The 17,101-nt window shown below is 40.9% G+C and overlaps 2 protein-coding genes and 1 long non-coding RNA gene across 4 annotated transcripts; 1 reads left to right on the top strand and 2 right to left on the bottom strand.

Moving 5' to 3' along the window:
- Window positions 1-962: 962 nt before the first annotated feature.
- LOC123406360 lies at window positions 963-2,504 on the bottom strand. Its single transcript, XR_006612108.1, has 2 exons — window positions 2,417-2,504; window positions 963-1,331 (listed from the first exon to the last, which is right to left on the bottom strand). It is a non-coding gene; the product is annotated as an uncharacterized LOC123406360 (long non-coding RNA).
- On the top strand, window positions 2,345-11,545 carry LOC123406359 (wall-associated receptor kinase 2-like). Of its 2 annotated transcripts, XM_045099869.1 has the most exons (4): window positions 2,345-2,551; window positions 8,134-8,847; window positions 8,939-9,112; window positions 10,270-11,545. In XM_045099869.1, exons 1-4 carry the CDS (start codon window positions 2,401-2,403, stop codon window positions 11,427-11,429), a joined length of 2,199 nt encoding a protein of 732 aa, XP_044955804.1. In that variant the 5' UTR covers window positions 2,345-2,400; the 3' UTR covers window positions 11,430-11,545. The 2 variants fall into 2 exon arrangements, with proteins under 2 accessions (XP_044955804.1, XP_044955803.1); XM_045099868.1 differs by lacking the exons at window positions 8,134-8,847; window positions 8,939-9,112; window positions 10,270-11,545 and adding exons at window positions 3,382-3,555; window positions 4,273-5,678 and having other exon boundaries at window positions 2,345-3,280.
- A 1,241-nt stretch (window positions 11,546-12,786) lies between these two features.
- Window positions 12,787-16,751, bottom strand: LOC123406357 (mannosyltransferase APTG1-like). Its single transcript, XM_045099866.1, has 9 exons — window positions 16,493-16,751; window positions 16,215-16,332; window positions 15,691-15,795; window positions 15,274-15,596; window positions 14,595-14,876; window positions 14,327-14,507; window positions 13,992-14,143; window positions 13,722-13,884; window positions 12,787-13,106 (listed from the first exon to the last, which is right to left on the bottom strand). The coding sequence occupies exons 1-9, from the start codon at window positions 16,726-16,728 to the stop codon at window positions 13,020-13,022; spliced, it is 1,647 nt and encodes a 548-aa protein (XP_044955801.1). The 5' UTR covers window positions 16,729-16,751; the 3' UTR covers window positions 12,787-13,019.
- Between the last annotated feature and the right edge of the window lie 350 nt (window positions 16,752-17,101).

Genomic DNA, 17,101 nt, shown 5'->3' with positions numbered 1-17,101 from the left:
ACTATTTATAAGGGGAGGATGCTGATCTTGTTTAGTGATAAACATGCTTAATGCTAAACGCCAGGCAACATGGATCATTGGATACATGCGGTTGAATGGATGAAATATGTTGGATCTCCCCAACTCACTCTTTTTGTATTGGTATAGATACAGATAGATGAATGTGAGAATTTGCATGTTTGTTGGATCCATCCGCTCAATTCATATAATCTTTCTAAATAACTTTCAAAATAGCATGTCTTTAATTCCAGATTTTTGTGAAGGTTGCTTGTGCTAGAACCAACCCAGGGTTTAAATCCTAGACTTGGCTCGCCACTACCATGAAATACAAATGGTACTACTAAAAGTAACTTCACTGTCCAAAGAAAGAGCAACAGAAATAGATTTTAGGCCAATAATTTTGCTTAGTCGCAAATACTACGTACGTACCTCACAAATTCAGTTTCCACACGCTTGTAGCAATAGCAGCTACTACAACCATGGGTGTGCATGCATACAACGAGATCACTTTTGACTAATCACATAATAAATAGTCTTTATGCGAATAACACACCAACCATCGTCATATTGAAAGCACACAGGATAAATCTTCAGGTCAATTATTATTATCGAAAGCTAGCACATGGGGTAAAGATAAACTCCAGGTCAATTATTACGGACCAAACAGAGTCGCCTCCTATTACAGGCCAACATGTGTTCAGCGTACTGAGTTGCACCATAAACTCAATCTGCGCCGTTCAAAAAAAAAAAAAAAACTCAATCTGCGCCGTCTCTGATCCTCGGCATGCCAGGGTGACCTCCAGCATCAACACCATCACCGGTGCTCCCACCATACTGGCTGTCCACATGTCTAAAAAAATCACACCAAGCCCAATCACATCCCTTCCTTGCACATGCGACAGCCAAGATCTCTAAAGGAAAGATTAACTTACAGTGTCTTTCATGGTGCGTGTTTTTTTTTCTTCCAAAACACAGGCAGTCCTTTCCTTTACCCTTTTCTAAATAGGTGTGAAGCTCGTAATTTTTCCTTGTAACAACAAATCACACTCCAACAGTGCATAGCATTGAACAGAAAATTGGTCGAGCATAAATCCAAAGGACAAACCTGTGGTGCAAATCTGCTCTCAGATTGAAATCAACCCAGACGGCAGAATTAGTCCAAGGGAATAATCCTGACCCTTTACCGGCGATTGCCTTATTGTCCTTTGCAAGACTCCCTTTAACGACTTGACCCGATTGCAGATACAACATGTCGCCTCAGGGAAACTTCCTTTCATGCACCGCTCGCTGTCTTGACCCTGGGTCAACAAGAATCTTCCTGGTTCAATCACCTACGGCACCCACAAGATTAAGTTTAATCAGCTAGTTTTTGTTACTGGCGATAATACTAAATACGGCATTTGAACAGGTCATGCATGCATCCAGGATAAAAGAGTCGCTCTCCAGTCTTGTATGTGAATTCGGATTCACCTGGAGGCTAGTGCCTACCAATTCGCCACTACACTGGTTCCATTTCATAAAAGAAGCTCCAGTTGTATAGATAACAGATGATACATTCCATCAAAGGGGACAGGGAGGTTAAGCCAAATGGAATATGGGATAAGAATCGGATGATCAGGTCATCTGGTAGGTGGCAAGATGCTTTCGGGGGAGGCAAGTTGGCCCTAGAAAATATAAATTAATGAGAAGGGGGCAATTCCACTGTTATAGCCATCATATCTACATCTAAACGCGTGGCCCGGTTTCTCAAGGACCTAAATGTCCTTTTAGCTTTATGCTAAAGCCGGGCAAAGGTGATCTTTGTCTAGCATTTAAACACGTGCCTAACATAAGAGCAGATTTTTCTTTCCACCCAAACATGGTACTAATTTTAGCGCACTAGTGAGGTGTGATCATGACCAATTGGAAACTTTATTTTGTTAATATGCTACATAGAGGGAAGCAATTTACTGGAGAGTGACATACTGCATTAAATATGTAATTTCTGCTACAGTGTTATCATATCAGGCATTTTGAAGATAAAAAGTACAGGGTAAAATTGAATGCTCCAATTGGTAGACCAGAATTACCACCCCTAAGAATAGGATCCATATCTCTTGAAAAAACCTTGAAATTTATTTGATAAAAAATTATTATAGGTTAGGTTCACAAAACTGGCTAAAACAAACTGCCAACTGAGTCAGGATTCATGTTTGGTTGCTGAGCGAACAAGCTACCGCATAGGCGCATACCCCAAAACCACTGCTGACCGTGTCTACACCCTGATTGGACAAAAAAGAAATGCAAGTAGGGCCAAGGGCGAATTAGTCCACACCTGTTTTGCTATTTAAGCATAGCCAAGTTAGAGAAGGAGAGCTGGATCTAGGACAAACAGAAAAGGGAGTAAGAACCACAACAGAGATGGCAAGAGCCTTACCATGGCTAACCTTTGCAGCCACCCTGCTGCTGCTAGCAAGCATCAAGAGCAGCACAGCGTCCAGGATGGCGAAGCCTGGATGCCAAGAAACATGCGGCAACCTCACCATCCCATACCCCTTCGGCATCGGTGAAGGTTGCTTCTACGGTCAAGGGTTTGACGTTTCATGCGAGAATTATCGGGTTTTCATGCATAACTCAAGCAGCCGAATGGAGATCTACAACATCAGTTTGGTAGGAGCGCAGGCTCGAGTCAGCACCTTGATTGCATCCAAGTGCTCCTACAAAAATGGCACCGACACAGATTGGGGGGTTTCATCAAATACTGCCGATTTGTTTACAATATCCAGCAAGGCGAACAAGCTAACAGTGGTTGGATGCAACACCCTTGCATTCCTTGGAGGCTTTAATGAGCACAGAGCCGGAGCTGGGTGTTTCTCAATGTGCCCTGACAAGCAAGGCGTGGACGGTAGTGGGCAGTGCTCTGGCATGGGCTGTTGCCAGACATCCATCGCACCAAACCTCAATTCCTTGAACATAGGATTCGATGACAGGTATAACAATTCTGAGGTGCGTGACTTCAACCCCTGCAGCTATGCTTTTGTCGCCGAGCAGGATTGGTTCAGGTTTGAGGCTTCATACCTCGATGATGACAAGTTCAGGGAGAAGTTCAAGGATGAGGTCCCTGCTGTGCTTGACTGGGTTGTTGGACATGAATCCTGTGATGAAGCGGTCAAGAACATGACATCCTATACCTGCATTAGCAAGAATAGCCACTGCATCATGTCACCAAATGCTACAGGCTATCTCTGCACCTGCAACAATGGTTTCACAGGGAACCCCTACCTGGAAGAAGGATGCCAAGGTCAGTAACTCGCTGTAACTCACTTACTTCCTCCGAGTTCACCTTAAGTTATGTGTGCATTGATCTTCAGTTATTTCTCTTTCCTTGCATACTGCCTACAGATATCGATGAGTGCGGCTTTCGATATCAGTATCCTTGCCATGGAATCTGCAGCAACACGATTGGGGACTACAGTTGTTCATGCAAATCTGGAACTAGCAGCATAGATCCAAAGATAGAAACCTGCAAACCAATCACAGTTTCAGAAGAAGCTAGATTAACAAAAATGTTTATAGGTAATCTTCATATACTCAGGATATTTCAGTAAGTGTCTCTGAATAGTATGGTTAGGTCAAACTGATATAGCACATATAGGGAGGCATAAGTGGCATTCATTCCCAGAAATCTAAACTTAGCTGCATATATGAACAAATAAGAAATAACACTTTTTCTTATTTGCAAAATATACATATTAGGACATTCATCCTACCTTGTCCTAGAAGTATGCACTGTAATCGCAATAAAGATAAGGTGACACGTGTCGCAGCAAATTGCCATGTAGTCTTGTGTGTATTTTAATAGACGCTGGCGGTAAATAAATTAGTTAAACAACAGTAACCAGGTGCTGTGTGTCGCTAGCTCGCAGCAGATCATAGATAAATGATACCAGAAATTCTTACCATTTAAACAAAACCAAGTGACTTCTTATATTCATATGCTATTGGTTGCTCATCAAGTTTATTTGAAAAAAAATGTTGATCTGTAATCTGCCTACAAATGATTAGCTAAAAATAATAATTTATTTTTGAAGAAAAAGCCTGGTTTTTTTACAGCTCACCTAAATATTGTCATATAACATGAAATCCAAAAATAATTAGTCATCTACATATGGGACTTTTTGAAAAATTTTGGGAAAACGAAAATACTTTTTCAAAAAGGGAGCAAATGCTTTGAGCACCATTAGGCATTATCAATAAGACTTCCAGTGACTAAGAGAATGTTATTCTTGGCAGGTATTTCAGCATGTGTTGTAATTCTTCTTATCTGTGTTTTTGCACTCCTGAATGAATGTCAGAAGAGAAAGCTGGTGAAAGAGAAGAAAATATTCTTCCAACAACATGGTGGCCTGCTATTGTATGAGCAAATCAGGTCAAAGCAAGTTGATACAGTGAGAATATTCACAAAGGAAGAACTAGAGAATGCAACGAACAATTTCGACTCAAGCAGAGAATTAGGAAGAGGTGGCCATGGAACTGTTTACAAGGGAATTCTCAAAGATGGCAGAGTGGTAGCCATAAAGCGCTCAAAGGTTATGAACATGGACCAGAAAGATGAATTTGCGCAAGAGATGGTCATACTTTCACAGATAAACCACAGAAATGTGGTAAAGCTTCTAGGATGCTGCTTAGAAGTGGAAGTTCCAATGTTGGTCTATGAATGCATCCCAAATGGCACCCTATTTGAGCTGATGCATGGTAAAAACAGAAGACTTTCCATTTCACTGGATACTCGTCTCAGGATAGCTCAGGAATCTGCAGAAGCACTAGCATATCTGCACTCATCAGCATCCCCTCCCATAGTTCATGGAGACGTGAAATCTCCAAACATTCTCCTAGGCGACAACCACACAGCAAAAGTGACTGATTTTGGAGCATCAAGAATGCTTCCTACAGATGAAATACAATTTATGACAATGGTACAGGGAACTATAGGTTATCTTGACCCTGAATACTTGCAAGAGCGTCAACTAACAGAGAAGAGTGATGTTTATAGTTTTGGAGTTGTGCTCCTAGAGCTCATTACAATGAAGTTCGCAATTTATTCCGACAGTGCTGGAGAAAAGAGAAACCTTGCATCATCCTTCCTTCTGGCAATGAAAGAAAACGGACTTCAGTTCATCTTGGACAAGAATATATTGGAATTTGAAACAGAGTTACTCCAAGAAATTGCTCAACTGGCAAAGTGTTGCTTGAGCATGAGGGGAGAAGAACGGCCGTTAATGAGAGAAGTCGCTGAGAGGTTGAGATCAATACGAAGCACCTGGAGGGTGCAACTGATTCAGAATCCTAGCAGGGAAACTGAATGTTTGCTTGAGAACTCATCACACTATGACCCTTCTAGCACTGGACAGCATGGAAGTCTGATGACGCTAGATTTAGAAAGTGGTAGATGATAAATTGCTTATGAAATCATAGGTTGTAGCAGAGATTGAATTTAATATTTCCTTCCATAAATATCATGTAAATATATGTCATTTGTTTTTAATTGACAAACCTCCTTGCAAGAATAGCAAACTTCTATGTACCATTATTTGAAGTATTGCAGTATGTTAACAACAACGAGTTGCTAAATTGTGTAACCTTTTTTTTTACCATCACCTTCCTAGCATGTGCTTGTATCCACTGAACATTGTTCCTTCTGTACATCGTCTCATATGCAACTCCTGTATATCTTGTACACCCTTTACTCTATTTGATAATTTATTACTGTCAGAGCCTCCCCTACAGTTTTCCAGTAAAAAAACAATAGTTGCTATAGTGTTGCTTATTTTACATAATGGAAACTGTTGATAATACATTACAGGAATTCTAGTGTTTTACGATCAAAAAAGTGATTGCAAATCGAACCCCAAAGCAGTGAATGCAAATCGAACCCCAAAGCAGTGAAGGGTGCAAAAACTTGCTAACGCTTAAAACTAGGATTGAATTGAAAGTAGAGTAATTATCAGTAACAAATTTTCATATGAGATTCGTTGCACCAACAGTGGATAGTACTTACCAATAAGTAAGAAAAGGTAGGGGAAACTATGTTGATAAATTCAAACTCGAGCCTGTGTGCATTTATTAAGCAGAGACTTACCCACTTCCACTATCTCACATATCAATTGCAAACATAAGAGTCACATAATTATTTTTTTAGTTTGTACCAAGAAGGGAAAAGTTATTTTCATTTTGGACTTTTCCTAGATCTCAAGTAATTAGCACGAACTTACTCCATGAACAAAGCAGATACTACAATATACTGATGACCTCGAGAACACCTCCAACTTAGAAAATTTACACCTCAGCCTGAGGTATATGTATGGTACACATGAAAGCCAGAACTTGTTGATATTTCAGCACATAATATGTCACATATTGGTACAGGTTTATGGACCTGATGAGATACCGCACATGAATTCTGGTGTGTTTTTGCTAATTCTTTAAATAAAAAAAGCAGGTCTTTCAGCACTGGGTATGCCCTGGTCTTTCATTTTCCCTTTTTTTACTTGTTTATAAACTAACTCAGCAGTGACTTGTCAGAGACATTCCTAGCTGAGCTGGTAAGTTCCCCTGTTACAAAATAGTCCACACCACAACGCATAGCACAGAAGAACACAAGTTTGGTCAAGCGTAATTCAGGGACGAACCTGTGGTGCAAATCTGTTCACGTGGCAGAGTCGCTCAAGACAGCAGAATTAGTCCAAGGTATTCACAGAGCAAGCTTACCCCCTTTATCAGTCTCATCCAATGCCATGACACGAACTAGTTCACCTTCGCTTTCATCGAGTAGGATGCGCTTATCTCCTTGTCCCTTTTGAAAGATTCTCTTTAATGACTTGACCCGAGCACAGATTCAAAGTCACCATGGTCACATCAAGGAACCTTCCTTTAACTTGATGTGCTGTGGTCTTGAGTGACCCTGGGTCACTTTCCGACTCAATCACCTGCAGCAAGGCAACATAAGGTTAAGTTTTTAATCAGCTATTACTAGTTACTGTGATAATACTTTACAGTGTTCAAAGGTAAATACGCTAATAAAACATTTCATATATTGCAGCCAGGATAGAAGAGTCTCTCCCAGCTATATATTTGTGTCCAAGGTCACCTGGGGCCTACCAATTGCCACTACAAGCTACACTGTGACTGCTTCCATTTCATAGAAGGCTAGTTGTACAGATGTGACAATTCATCAAAGAAGCACGGTGAGATTAAGCCAAATGGAGTGCGTTGAAGCAGCAAATAGCCAATGGCCCAGTCTTCTATGGTAGGTGGGGAGTTGCTCTCAGAAAAAGGCCAATCCGCCAAGCAATGGATATAGACGGGGGAATTGCACTACATAACCACTGTATCAGTCAATATGTACACGCATGCCCCAGTTTCACCTGACCTTCTTTTGGCTCTACATCAAATCTGGGCAAGGCGCTTTGTGCCTAGCATCTAAACGCACGCCTCATATAAGAGCAGACTTGCTTTTCTGCCTTAGTATTCAACTAATTTCAGCACTCTTGTAAGCTGTGATCATGATCAGTTGGAAACTTTATTTAGTTAAAAAGTAGTGTAGAAGTTAATACTCCAAGTTATAGACAAATTTTCCATACGTAAGAATAGGAGCCATCTGCCAAAAAAAACTTATAATTACTTGATAAAGAAATGCAGAAGGTAGGTTCATAAAAAATGGCATCACTCTAGCACAGAGTCTCTCTCAAAAGATAAAATAAAACTGCCAATTAATTCAAGGTCTCATCTGTGGTTTGCAGAGCAAACACGCAAGCTATTTTTATGACTGAAAGAAGGCTAGTTCAAAGCCCAAAACCACTTCTGACCTAGTCTATACACCCTGGTTGGACAGAAAAACTGAAAGATCAATTAGTCCACATCAGTTTTGTTATATAAGTGTAACCAAGTTAGAGAAGAGGAGCTGGATCATAGGACAGACAGAAAAGGGGGCAAAAATACACAAAGAGATGGCAGGAGCCTTGCCATGCCTAATCTTTGCAGCCACCCTGATGTTAGCAAGCATCAAGAGCAGCACAGCGTCCAGGATGGCGAAGCCTGGATGCCAAGAAACATGCGGCAACCTCACCATCCCATACCCCTTCGGCATCGGTGAAGGTTGCTTCCATGAAGGGTTCGACGTTTCATGCGAGAACAATACTGTTTACAGGCATAACTCAAGCAGCAGACTGAAGATCTACGACATCAATCTGCTAGGAGGGCAGGCAAAAGTCAACACCTTCATTGCCTCCAAGTGCTTGAATGACACAAGTGGATGGGCCTCATTAGATACTGGTAAGTTCTTTACAGTATCAACCATCGCGAATAAATTAACAGCGGTTGGATGCAACACCCTTGCATTCCTGGAAGGCTATAACGAGCACAGTGTCGGAGCTGGGTGTTTCTCGATGTGCGTGGACAAGGAAAGTGTGGATGATGGTGTGCAGTGCTCTGGCATGGGCTGTTGCCAGACATCTATTGCCCCAAACCTAGTTTCCTCCAATATAACATTCGATAACAGATTCAACAATCATGAGGTGCGTGGCTTCAACCCATGCAGCTATGCTTTTGTCGCCGAGCAGGATTGGTTCAGGTTTGAGGCTTCCTATCTCGAGGATAATAAATTCACAGAGAAGTTCAACGACGGGGTGCCAACTGTGCTTGACTGGGTTGCTGGATATGAATACTGCGATGAAGCCATGAAGAACATGTCAATGTATGCCTGCATTAGCAAGAACAGCCAGTGCATCACGTCACCAAATGCTACAGGATATCTCTGCAAATGCAAAAATGGTTTTGCAGGCAATCCCTACCTGGAAGAAGGATGCCAAGGTAGGTAACTCACTTCCTTCTTTTAGGTTCACCTCAAGTTATCTCTGCATCAATCTCAAGTTATTTATCTCTTCTTGAATTATGTGTGCAGATATCAACGAGTGCAATTTGCCACATCAGTATCCTTGCCATGGAATTTGCAGTAATATAATTGGGGACTATGATTGTTCATGCAAATCTGGGACCCAGAGTACAGAACCAAAGAGAAAAACATGCGACCCAATTGCAGTTTCAGAAAGGGCTAGATTAACAAAAATGTTTGCAGGTATATGTTCCAAATATGTCAGTAAATATCTCAAAATAGCATGGATAAGTCAAACGGATATAGCGCATATAGTGAAGCATTAGTAACCTTTATTCTAGAAAGTATAGTATTCTGCATAATTTAAAAGATACTGATGGTATACATACTTATTAAATAATAGCCCGTATGTTACAATAGATCACACACAAAGTTCAGAACACAAAACAATGTGGACTTCTCACAATTGGATGTCATTTGGTGCCTGTACTTCACAACAAGAACTTAACATTGCATTAAGAACACTAATTATATTAAAGCAACCAAATATCAAGCACAAAATTATTGGTTAGCCAATAATAGTACCTCATGCAAAAATAATTGCTTGTAAATCTGGAAACTGTATACAAATTTGCCTTGGATCAGCAAGCCACAGATAATCATGTAACAGGCCAGAGCAGCACACATATTTGCAGCTAATCTCGTCCTCCAAAAAAATTGGGACACTTGCACATGCATGCATTATATTAATTGTAATAATGACTGGTACCCATTTTTAAAACCTGGTACATATGAACCCAATGTTTTTAACTTAGCAAAACTCGTGATGCATGTATGCACAACAAGTTTCATAACTTGTATTGACAGCAATTTGTTCGGCATCACATTTTTTTCTTACTTTTGCACAGCTCGCAGATGATCATATTTTTTCCACGAATTTTCTTCTGCATAGCATTTTCCTAATAACAACCGCAGAAAACCACTAAAACACACAAAAGGCTGAAGGTTATCATATAAATGGTAGTTGCATATGCTCCATTGACTTACATGCATATCATATAACCGCCCTTATCATCGCATAAGGAACAAAGGCAAACCTATTTATGCATTCAAGACTTCAAATGTGCTAAATGATAAAACTATAAGTAGGAACCCGGCCTTATGTTCTAGAGAAAGAAGTAGAATTTCACTTTTTACGTCTGAGCATGTGCCTCACACTCAATCTTGTTCCAGTAACTGAAAGAAATTTGTCTTCTAGGCTAATTAAATAAGTACACATTCAATGACTGAAAGAAGGTGAACTCGGGGCTTTCTACCCCTTCCTTTCTTCTCTAATACAAAGATACACAGCTCACCTGCGTGTTCAAGAATAAAAACTGAAAGAATGCTATTCTTGGCAGGTATTTCAGCATGTGCTGTACTTCTCCTTATCTGCATTTTTGCACTCCTGATTGAATATCAGAAGAGAAAGCTGGTGAAAGAAAAGAAGATATTCTTCCAACAAAATGGTGGCCTGCTATTATATGAGCAAATCAGGTCAAAGCAAGTTGATACAGTGAGAATATTCACAAAGGAAGAACTAGAGAACGCAACGAACAATTTCGACTCAAGCAGAGAATTAGGAAGAGGTGGCCATGGAACTGTTTACAAGGGAATTCTCAAAGATGGCAGAGTGGTAGCCATAAAGCGCTCAAAGGTTATGAACATGGACCAGAAAGATGAATTTGCGCAAGAGATGGTCATACTTTCACAGATAAACCACAGAAATGTGGTAAAGCTTCTAGGATGTTGCTTAGAAGTGGAAGTTCCAATGTTGGTCTATGAATGCATCCCGAACGGCACCCTATTCGACCTGATGCATGGTAAAAACAGAAGACTTTCCATTTCACTGGATATTCGTCTCAAGATAGCTCAGGAATCTGCAGAAGCACTAGCATATCTGCACTCATCAGCATCCCCTCCCATAGTTCATGGAGACGTGAAATCTCCAAACATTCTCCTAGGCGACAACCACACAGCAAAAGTGACTGATTTTGGAGCATCAAGAATGCTTCCTACAGATGAAATACAATTTATGACAATGGTACAGGGAACTATAGGTTATCTTGACCCTGAATACTTGCAAGAGCGTCAACTAACAGAGAAGAGTGATGTTTATAGTTTTGGAGTTGTGCTCCTAGAGCTCATTACAATGAAGTTCGCAATTTATTCCGACAGTGCTGGAGAAAAGAGAAACCTTGCATCATCCTTCCTTCTGGCAATGAAAGAAAACGGACTTCAGTTCATCTTGGACAAGAATATATTGGAATTTGAAACAGAGTTACTCCAAGAAATTGCTCAACTGGCAAAGTGTTGCTTGAGCATGAGGGGAGAAGAACGGCCGTTAATGAGAGAAGTCGCTGAGAGGTTGAGATCAATACGAAGCACCTGGAGGGTGCAACTGATTCAGAATCCTAGCAGGGAAACTGAATGTTTGCTTGAGAACTCATCACACTATGACCCTTCTAGCACTGGACAGCATGGAAGTCTGATGACGCTAGATTTAGAAAGTGGTAGATGATAAATTGCTTATGAAATCATAGATCGTAGCAGAGATTGAATTTAATATTTGCTGCCATAAATATCTTGTAAAGATGTGTCATTTGTTTTTAATTGTAACAAACCTCCTTACATGAATAGCAAACTTGTATGTACCATGATTTGAAGTATCCCAGTATGTCAACAACAAAGAATTGTCTTTTTTCAAAAGAAAAACAGAGTTGCTATATCGTGTAATGTTTTTTTTAGCCATCACCTTCCTCTAGGGATCTAGTGAACAGTTCTTCTGTAAAGCCTCAGATATGCACCCCTGTATATATCTTCAACACCTTTTACTCTTCAACCCTAACTTTACTTTACATAATGGAAATTGGTGATAAACTAGTATTTTACAATCACAAAAAGGAATGTGAATCAAACCTCAAAGCAGTACGGAGGGTGCAAGAACTTGCAGGCACTTAAAATTAGAACTGAACCGAAAACAGAGCATCTACCAGTAACAATATTTCATATGAGATTGATTGCACCAACAGTGGATAGTATAGTACTCCGTCCGTCCCAAAATAAGTGACTCAAAAATGACTCAATTTATACTAACTTTAGTGCAAAGTTGAGTCATTTTTGAGTCACTTATTTTGGGACGGAGGAAGTACAATTGATGGATGACATCGAGAACGACCCTAGCTTACAAAATTACATGGGAAATTAGCTCATAAAAGGTCCTTTAACATATGGGAAAGAAGCTTAAGGTATGTATGTACTTGACAGTTGACACTATAGATAATTTTCGATATAGCCAGCAGAAACAACAATTATCAGATTATATACGCTGGATGAAAAGATCCACAATTAACAATAAGAAGAGTAACTTACACATCTTTGTCATGTGGCATTAAAGCAAAGAATTCTGTTTGCATTATCTACACAGGTGCACAACAAAATAAAGGAAATGTTGTGAAGTTTTGAGAACTGCTGATTCCAGAAGTAGACAGATAAAACAAACATCTAGCCAGATAGATATACATTACCACTTACCATGCATAGGGATTTGGACCCCTTCCAACAACAGAAAAGGTGAAAGGTTATAACAGAAGTTTATTTCTTTATTTTCCACTTTCACTAAGCATAAGCCAATGCAATATGTTGCACTAAGATGATGTAGTGAACCTTTCAAATAAATGACAAAATTGTGTCCGGGGAAACGAATAAATCACAGCAAAATTGTGTCAAATAAATGACAATAATATTTTGTTAATTTGGTAATGACCTCTTTGTGCTAATAAAAAGTAAGTGATGAACAAGCCACCCTCGTCACTCTTGTTATCGGTTATTGCTGCAAGGAAATAGTGCCATTTCTAACTTTTCATCTTAGAAGTGTGTTATGGATACGGAAACTTTCTTATGCATGTTCCATGTTGTTATACAAAATCTGACCCATACAAAAAGGATCAGCACACATGTCGAGGGGTAAAAAAACATAACAAACTGCTAAATTCTAGTATCCACTATCCAATAGTGTTACAGATAATTTCTGAAATAACAAACTAAAACACTGTGATAACACAATCAGAGGTTGTTAGGTACGATAACAAGCTTTTCTCAGCCAAAGCAATCATAGCACATCCCTCCGTGAATATACAACAACAGACGACTGAAGGTCTCTATCAATCTTGAAGTGGGAGTGGAAAAACCTCCTAACCTGGCAACAATGACACATGTTAATGAGTACTATTCAAGGAGATTAGCAAAGGGACAAAATTTGGCATTTAGTATAAAACTGAAACTAGTGCTGCAATGCAGTACGGCTCATCCATTTCACTGAATGAGATGTAACAGTACTTGTGATACACAATTAACTATCAGAATTACAATAAATGATATCCTGATGGTCTTTACTGTTAAGAATTTTGGAAACTCAGGTTACATGCTTTTATGCTTATCCTTACCACTTCATAAGAAATACTTTCTAGGAAGCCAGAAAATTATATTCTTAGGAATAGGACTATGGGTGTGTGTTATTGAAATCCACCTGAACCTCACAAGAAAAGGGCAAACATTCAAGTGTGACGTCTCTTTGACAATAGAATTTTCTTGTTTTAACTGTGCCAGCTAAGTTGTAGCCCTTGTAGAAGAAAAGGGAGGCCAATATCATATTTGTTGAAGCAAGTATATGGTACAGTTCTTTGCCTGCCTTCGTTTCAAGTTGTACTTGCTATGAGTGTAATTTGACTGCTAATGTGTAAACAAAAATGAGCGCCAGGTTTGCTTCTCAAAAAGAAAAGGCACATTGTACTGAGGTGAAATGGCATATTACCTCCTGAAAGGAATCGTGCAGAAGCAACTGTATGACGTGTCTTTCTTCGGATTCAAATAACACAATGTGACTGAAGGAAGATAGATTTCCAAAAACCTCACCCACAAAATCAAGTGGGTTCATGAGGAAACGATCTGACTCATCCAGGGTCCCTTTATTATCACTGAGAACATGAAAATTAAGTCAGGGTATGTTGACTTTGCCTTTTGGCATAATGTTACTAACATGAAATGTCAAATCTACTTGACCAGAAAGAGTTAAGACAACCACCTGGGAGTACAGTCCAAAAAGCGCATAGGTAGGTTACTGTGTAAGGTAGAGTAATAAGGCGTCGAATGGCAAGGCATGAGAAAGAGGACACCCTTAACTCTTCCATTATGGGCTTCTTTTGACAGATAAAACATAACATCTTCAGTTCCTCTCTGCCACAACAAAAGGCTATATAAGAACATATCAACAGGTAAAACAAGATCTTGGAAAGGAAAACTAATCAGAGGTAACAGCAAAACAAAGTATTTCATAGAACAAGTTTTCCTTACAAAGTAATATGATGAACAGCAGAAACAAGGCAATGTTGACACATATAAACAAAGAGAAGGGCTTACTTGATGGAACAGGGACATATATAAGGCCATCGGAACATTGGTTATAATGAGAAAAATAACAGACAGTTGCAACCTTGAAAAGTCTCGTTTCCCATGCAGATTTTTACCCTTGAATTGCGACATTGCAGCTAAGAAGTAACCCGAGAACATCAGAGCTAAAGGTAGCACCGGAAGAACAAACCTGTGGTATTTAATCTATTTATATGTGTGTGAATAAAGAAGATACTAGTTGATTCCAAGAACATTATACACTAGAAGAGGCGAATACCTGAACTCTTTGTGTCCAAGTATGCTATAAACCCCTAATACCCAGGCAACTAGACCTGAAATCCTCCATTCTCGAGACTTTATGACTCCATAAACTGAAAGTGGTAAGAACGTCCAAATCATAGATGGAAAACCTTGGGTGAAGTACCAGTGGAAGACGTGTGTTCCATAGTAATCTCCTCCTGAAGAAAATAGGTTGAATTTCAAAAAATTAAGTGGCACTATGACCCGGGAACCATACATCCACCAATCGAGGAATGTTGTTGCTGCAAGGACAATGGCCCTGCATAAATATGAAACAACAAGAAAATTCAGATGGAAGTTTCGTGAGTTGTGACAGAAAAAAAAAGGAACCAAAAGAAGAAAGATGCGACTGTTGCCAACAAAGATAATTAATGACAATATAACATTCTAAATATTTACAAATATGACTATAAGCAATCTGTCTTGCTGCTAGCCTACGAACATTGCACCTTCCCACCCACCCAAACCGCTCCACTCCCAAATGACTGAATGCCAACAAATTAAAAGAAATAAAGAGGGGGAGGGGGGTACTTCCTAATATGTCATCAGCAATTCAGCATTATGCATATCCAGTGAAACAAACCAAGAAACAATACAGGAAAGGCATAATAAAGGAGTCTACCAAGTATGACATGAGTTTAATGATGACTTCTTACCCTATAGGAATGACCTCGAGAAACAAAAATCGGCATTTCGACTTTATATAAATGAAGTCCAAAAGACCAACATACAACCATGTTATGGCACTTGTTGGCCGAATGGCGCAGGCTAAGGCTGCTATGAGTAGTGCCACTTTTCTTGAATGGGGGCTTTGGTAGCTGGCGGCCTGCTGCTTTGAAATAACTGAAATTCCCTTGGAAGATTCGATTGCAATAAACCAATAATAGAGTCCAGCCAGAGTCAAAACTGTCTCCAAGCTGTTTGATAGAGTCCGTGTAATGCAGAAAAACATGAACCAGTTCACCAACTGCGAAAATAACTGGAGATGGTTTGTTAAGGTCACCATCCACAAAGTAACTGCTATAATTTATTCATCAAACAAATAATATGGACACAAATGAGTTTAAGGATACTGTCCACTGGGCAACGTGCTCATTGAAAATAAGTTTGGAGAGTTTATACAAGTATAGATCTCCGAACGCCGCAAATACTGATTGTAGAAGCCGTGGAGCCATCGCCTACAAAAAAAGTGAATAAATTGATAGGAACATGCTCCCTATATGCGGAAAGTGGTAGACCTATTAAGTTACGAGGAAGAGGGGGGGGGGTCTGGGCAGAGGTTTCCTAGCAATATCAAATCCGCTACCCAATTGGTTATAATTAATACAAACAGTATACACATATTCTGAATGTTCCGGACGACATTAGCCTCCGTCCAACCGAAGATAACCTATTCAAGCTGAGGCCTCATGTTCCTGGAAATTGCTCGCACTTAACCTACAACTAGAACGGTAGCACCTATGTTGACTGACAGTTCCAACTCCACATGACTCGTGACTAGAATCACACTTCTACCCTCCAATTCTGAAATTTGCTCCAACAAATTTCCAGCACCGATGCTCTGCCAGTTTCATTTCCAAAATGCCGGGGTAATTACCATGAACCACGGGGTATCGAGGTGGAGAAACGCCAGAAGCTTGTAAAGGGCGGCGAAGATCAGCGGGTGGAGGTAACTTCGAAGGCCCCGCTTCCACTCCCAGGTGAGGTGGCCGTACCTGCAAGCAGCAGCCAGCCAGCCGGCGAGAATCATCCAACGCGGCAGCAATCTAGCGTCGAAACTTCAGAATGAGCGAGAGACGCGAGGATTCTCTCGCGCTGTCGTCCAATCCCGATCCCGCTAGCCTGGCTAGCGCGGCGGAACGGCGGCGAGCTTACCCGAAGGCGATGCGGTGGGCGACCTCGAGGCACTGCCAGTGCTCGTCGGGGTTGAAGTAGGTGCGCACCAGCAGCGCGTTCGCCGCGCGGAACGCCAGCGCGAGCGCCAGCACCCGCCGCTCCGCCCACGGACGGATCCGCGGCGCCTTCCCCGGCGGCTGCGGCGGGGTACCTCCTCCTCCCTCTTCGGAGATGGGCGGCGGTCCGGCGGCGTGAGGTCGCCTGCGGTGACTCATCGCGGCGGCACTCTCTCTCTCTCTCTCTCTCTTCTCCGGCGCGGCTGCGAGCAGGGGGGTTGGGGTGGTTGGTGAGGCTGACGCGTGGGGTCGGTACAGAACGAGGATCGAAACGCCCACTAAGGGCCTGCTTGGTGGGTCGTTTTGGGCCTAAATACATTTGTAAAATATACACATGTAAAAAAGATACAGATGGGCTGGGCTGCTTGGTTGGTCGTTTTTAGACCGTAAGATTTACACTTGTATTGGAGTTTACACCTGTAACACGTCTGTATTCAATACAGATCACGTCCCGTCGTTTTTCTCCACACCCCGTCGTTTTTCCTCTCGCTGGAAACCTAGATCGGATCGAGGAGGGTGCGCCGCCGGGGCC

Source organism: Hordeum vulgare, chromosome 6H, assembly GCF_904849725.1.
Source record: "Hordeum vulgare subsp. vulgare chromosome 6H, MorexV3_pseudomolecules_assembly, whole genome shotgun sequence".
Taxonomy (NCBI): domain Eukaryota; kingdom Viridiplantae; phylum Streptophyta; class Magnoliopsida; order Poales; family Poaceae; genus Hordeum; species Hordeum vulgare.
Note: the sequence above shows the minus strand (reverse complement) of the source record. Positions and strands in the feature narration are given on the sequence as shown.

Coding starts and splice junctions, on each gene's coding strand:
- LOC123406359 (XM_045099868.1), top strand. CDS start 2,401: ATGGCAAGAGCCTTACCATGGCTAACCTTTGCAGCCACCCTGCTGCTG. Junction 3,281..3,381: donor CCTGGAAGAAGGATGCCAAG/GTCAGTAACTCG, acceptor TACTGCCTACAG/ATATCGATGAGTGCGGCTTT. Junction 3,556..4,272: donor ATTAACAAAAATGTTTATAG/GTAATCTTCATA, acceptor TATTCTTGGCAG/GTATTTCAGCATGTGTTGTA.
- LOC123406357 (XM_045099866.1), bottom strand. CDS start 16,728: ATGAGTCACCGCAGGCGACCTCACGCCGCCGGACCGCCGCCCATCTCC. Junction 14,508..14,594: donor CTTGGACACAAAGAGTTCAG/GTATTCGCCTCT, acceptor TAAATACCACAG/GTTTGTTCTTCCGGTGCTAC. Junction 13,885..13,991: donor TTTTTGGACTGTACTCCCAG/GTGGTTGTCTTA, acceptor TCATGTTCTCAG/TGATAATAAAGGGACCCTGG.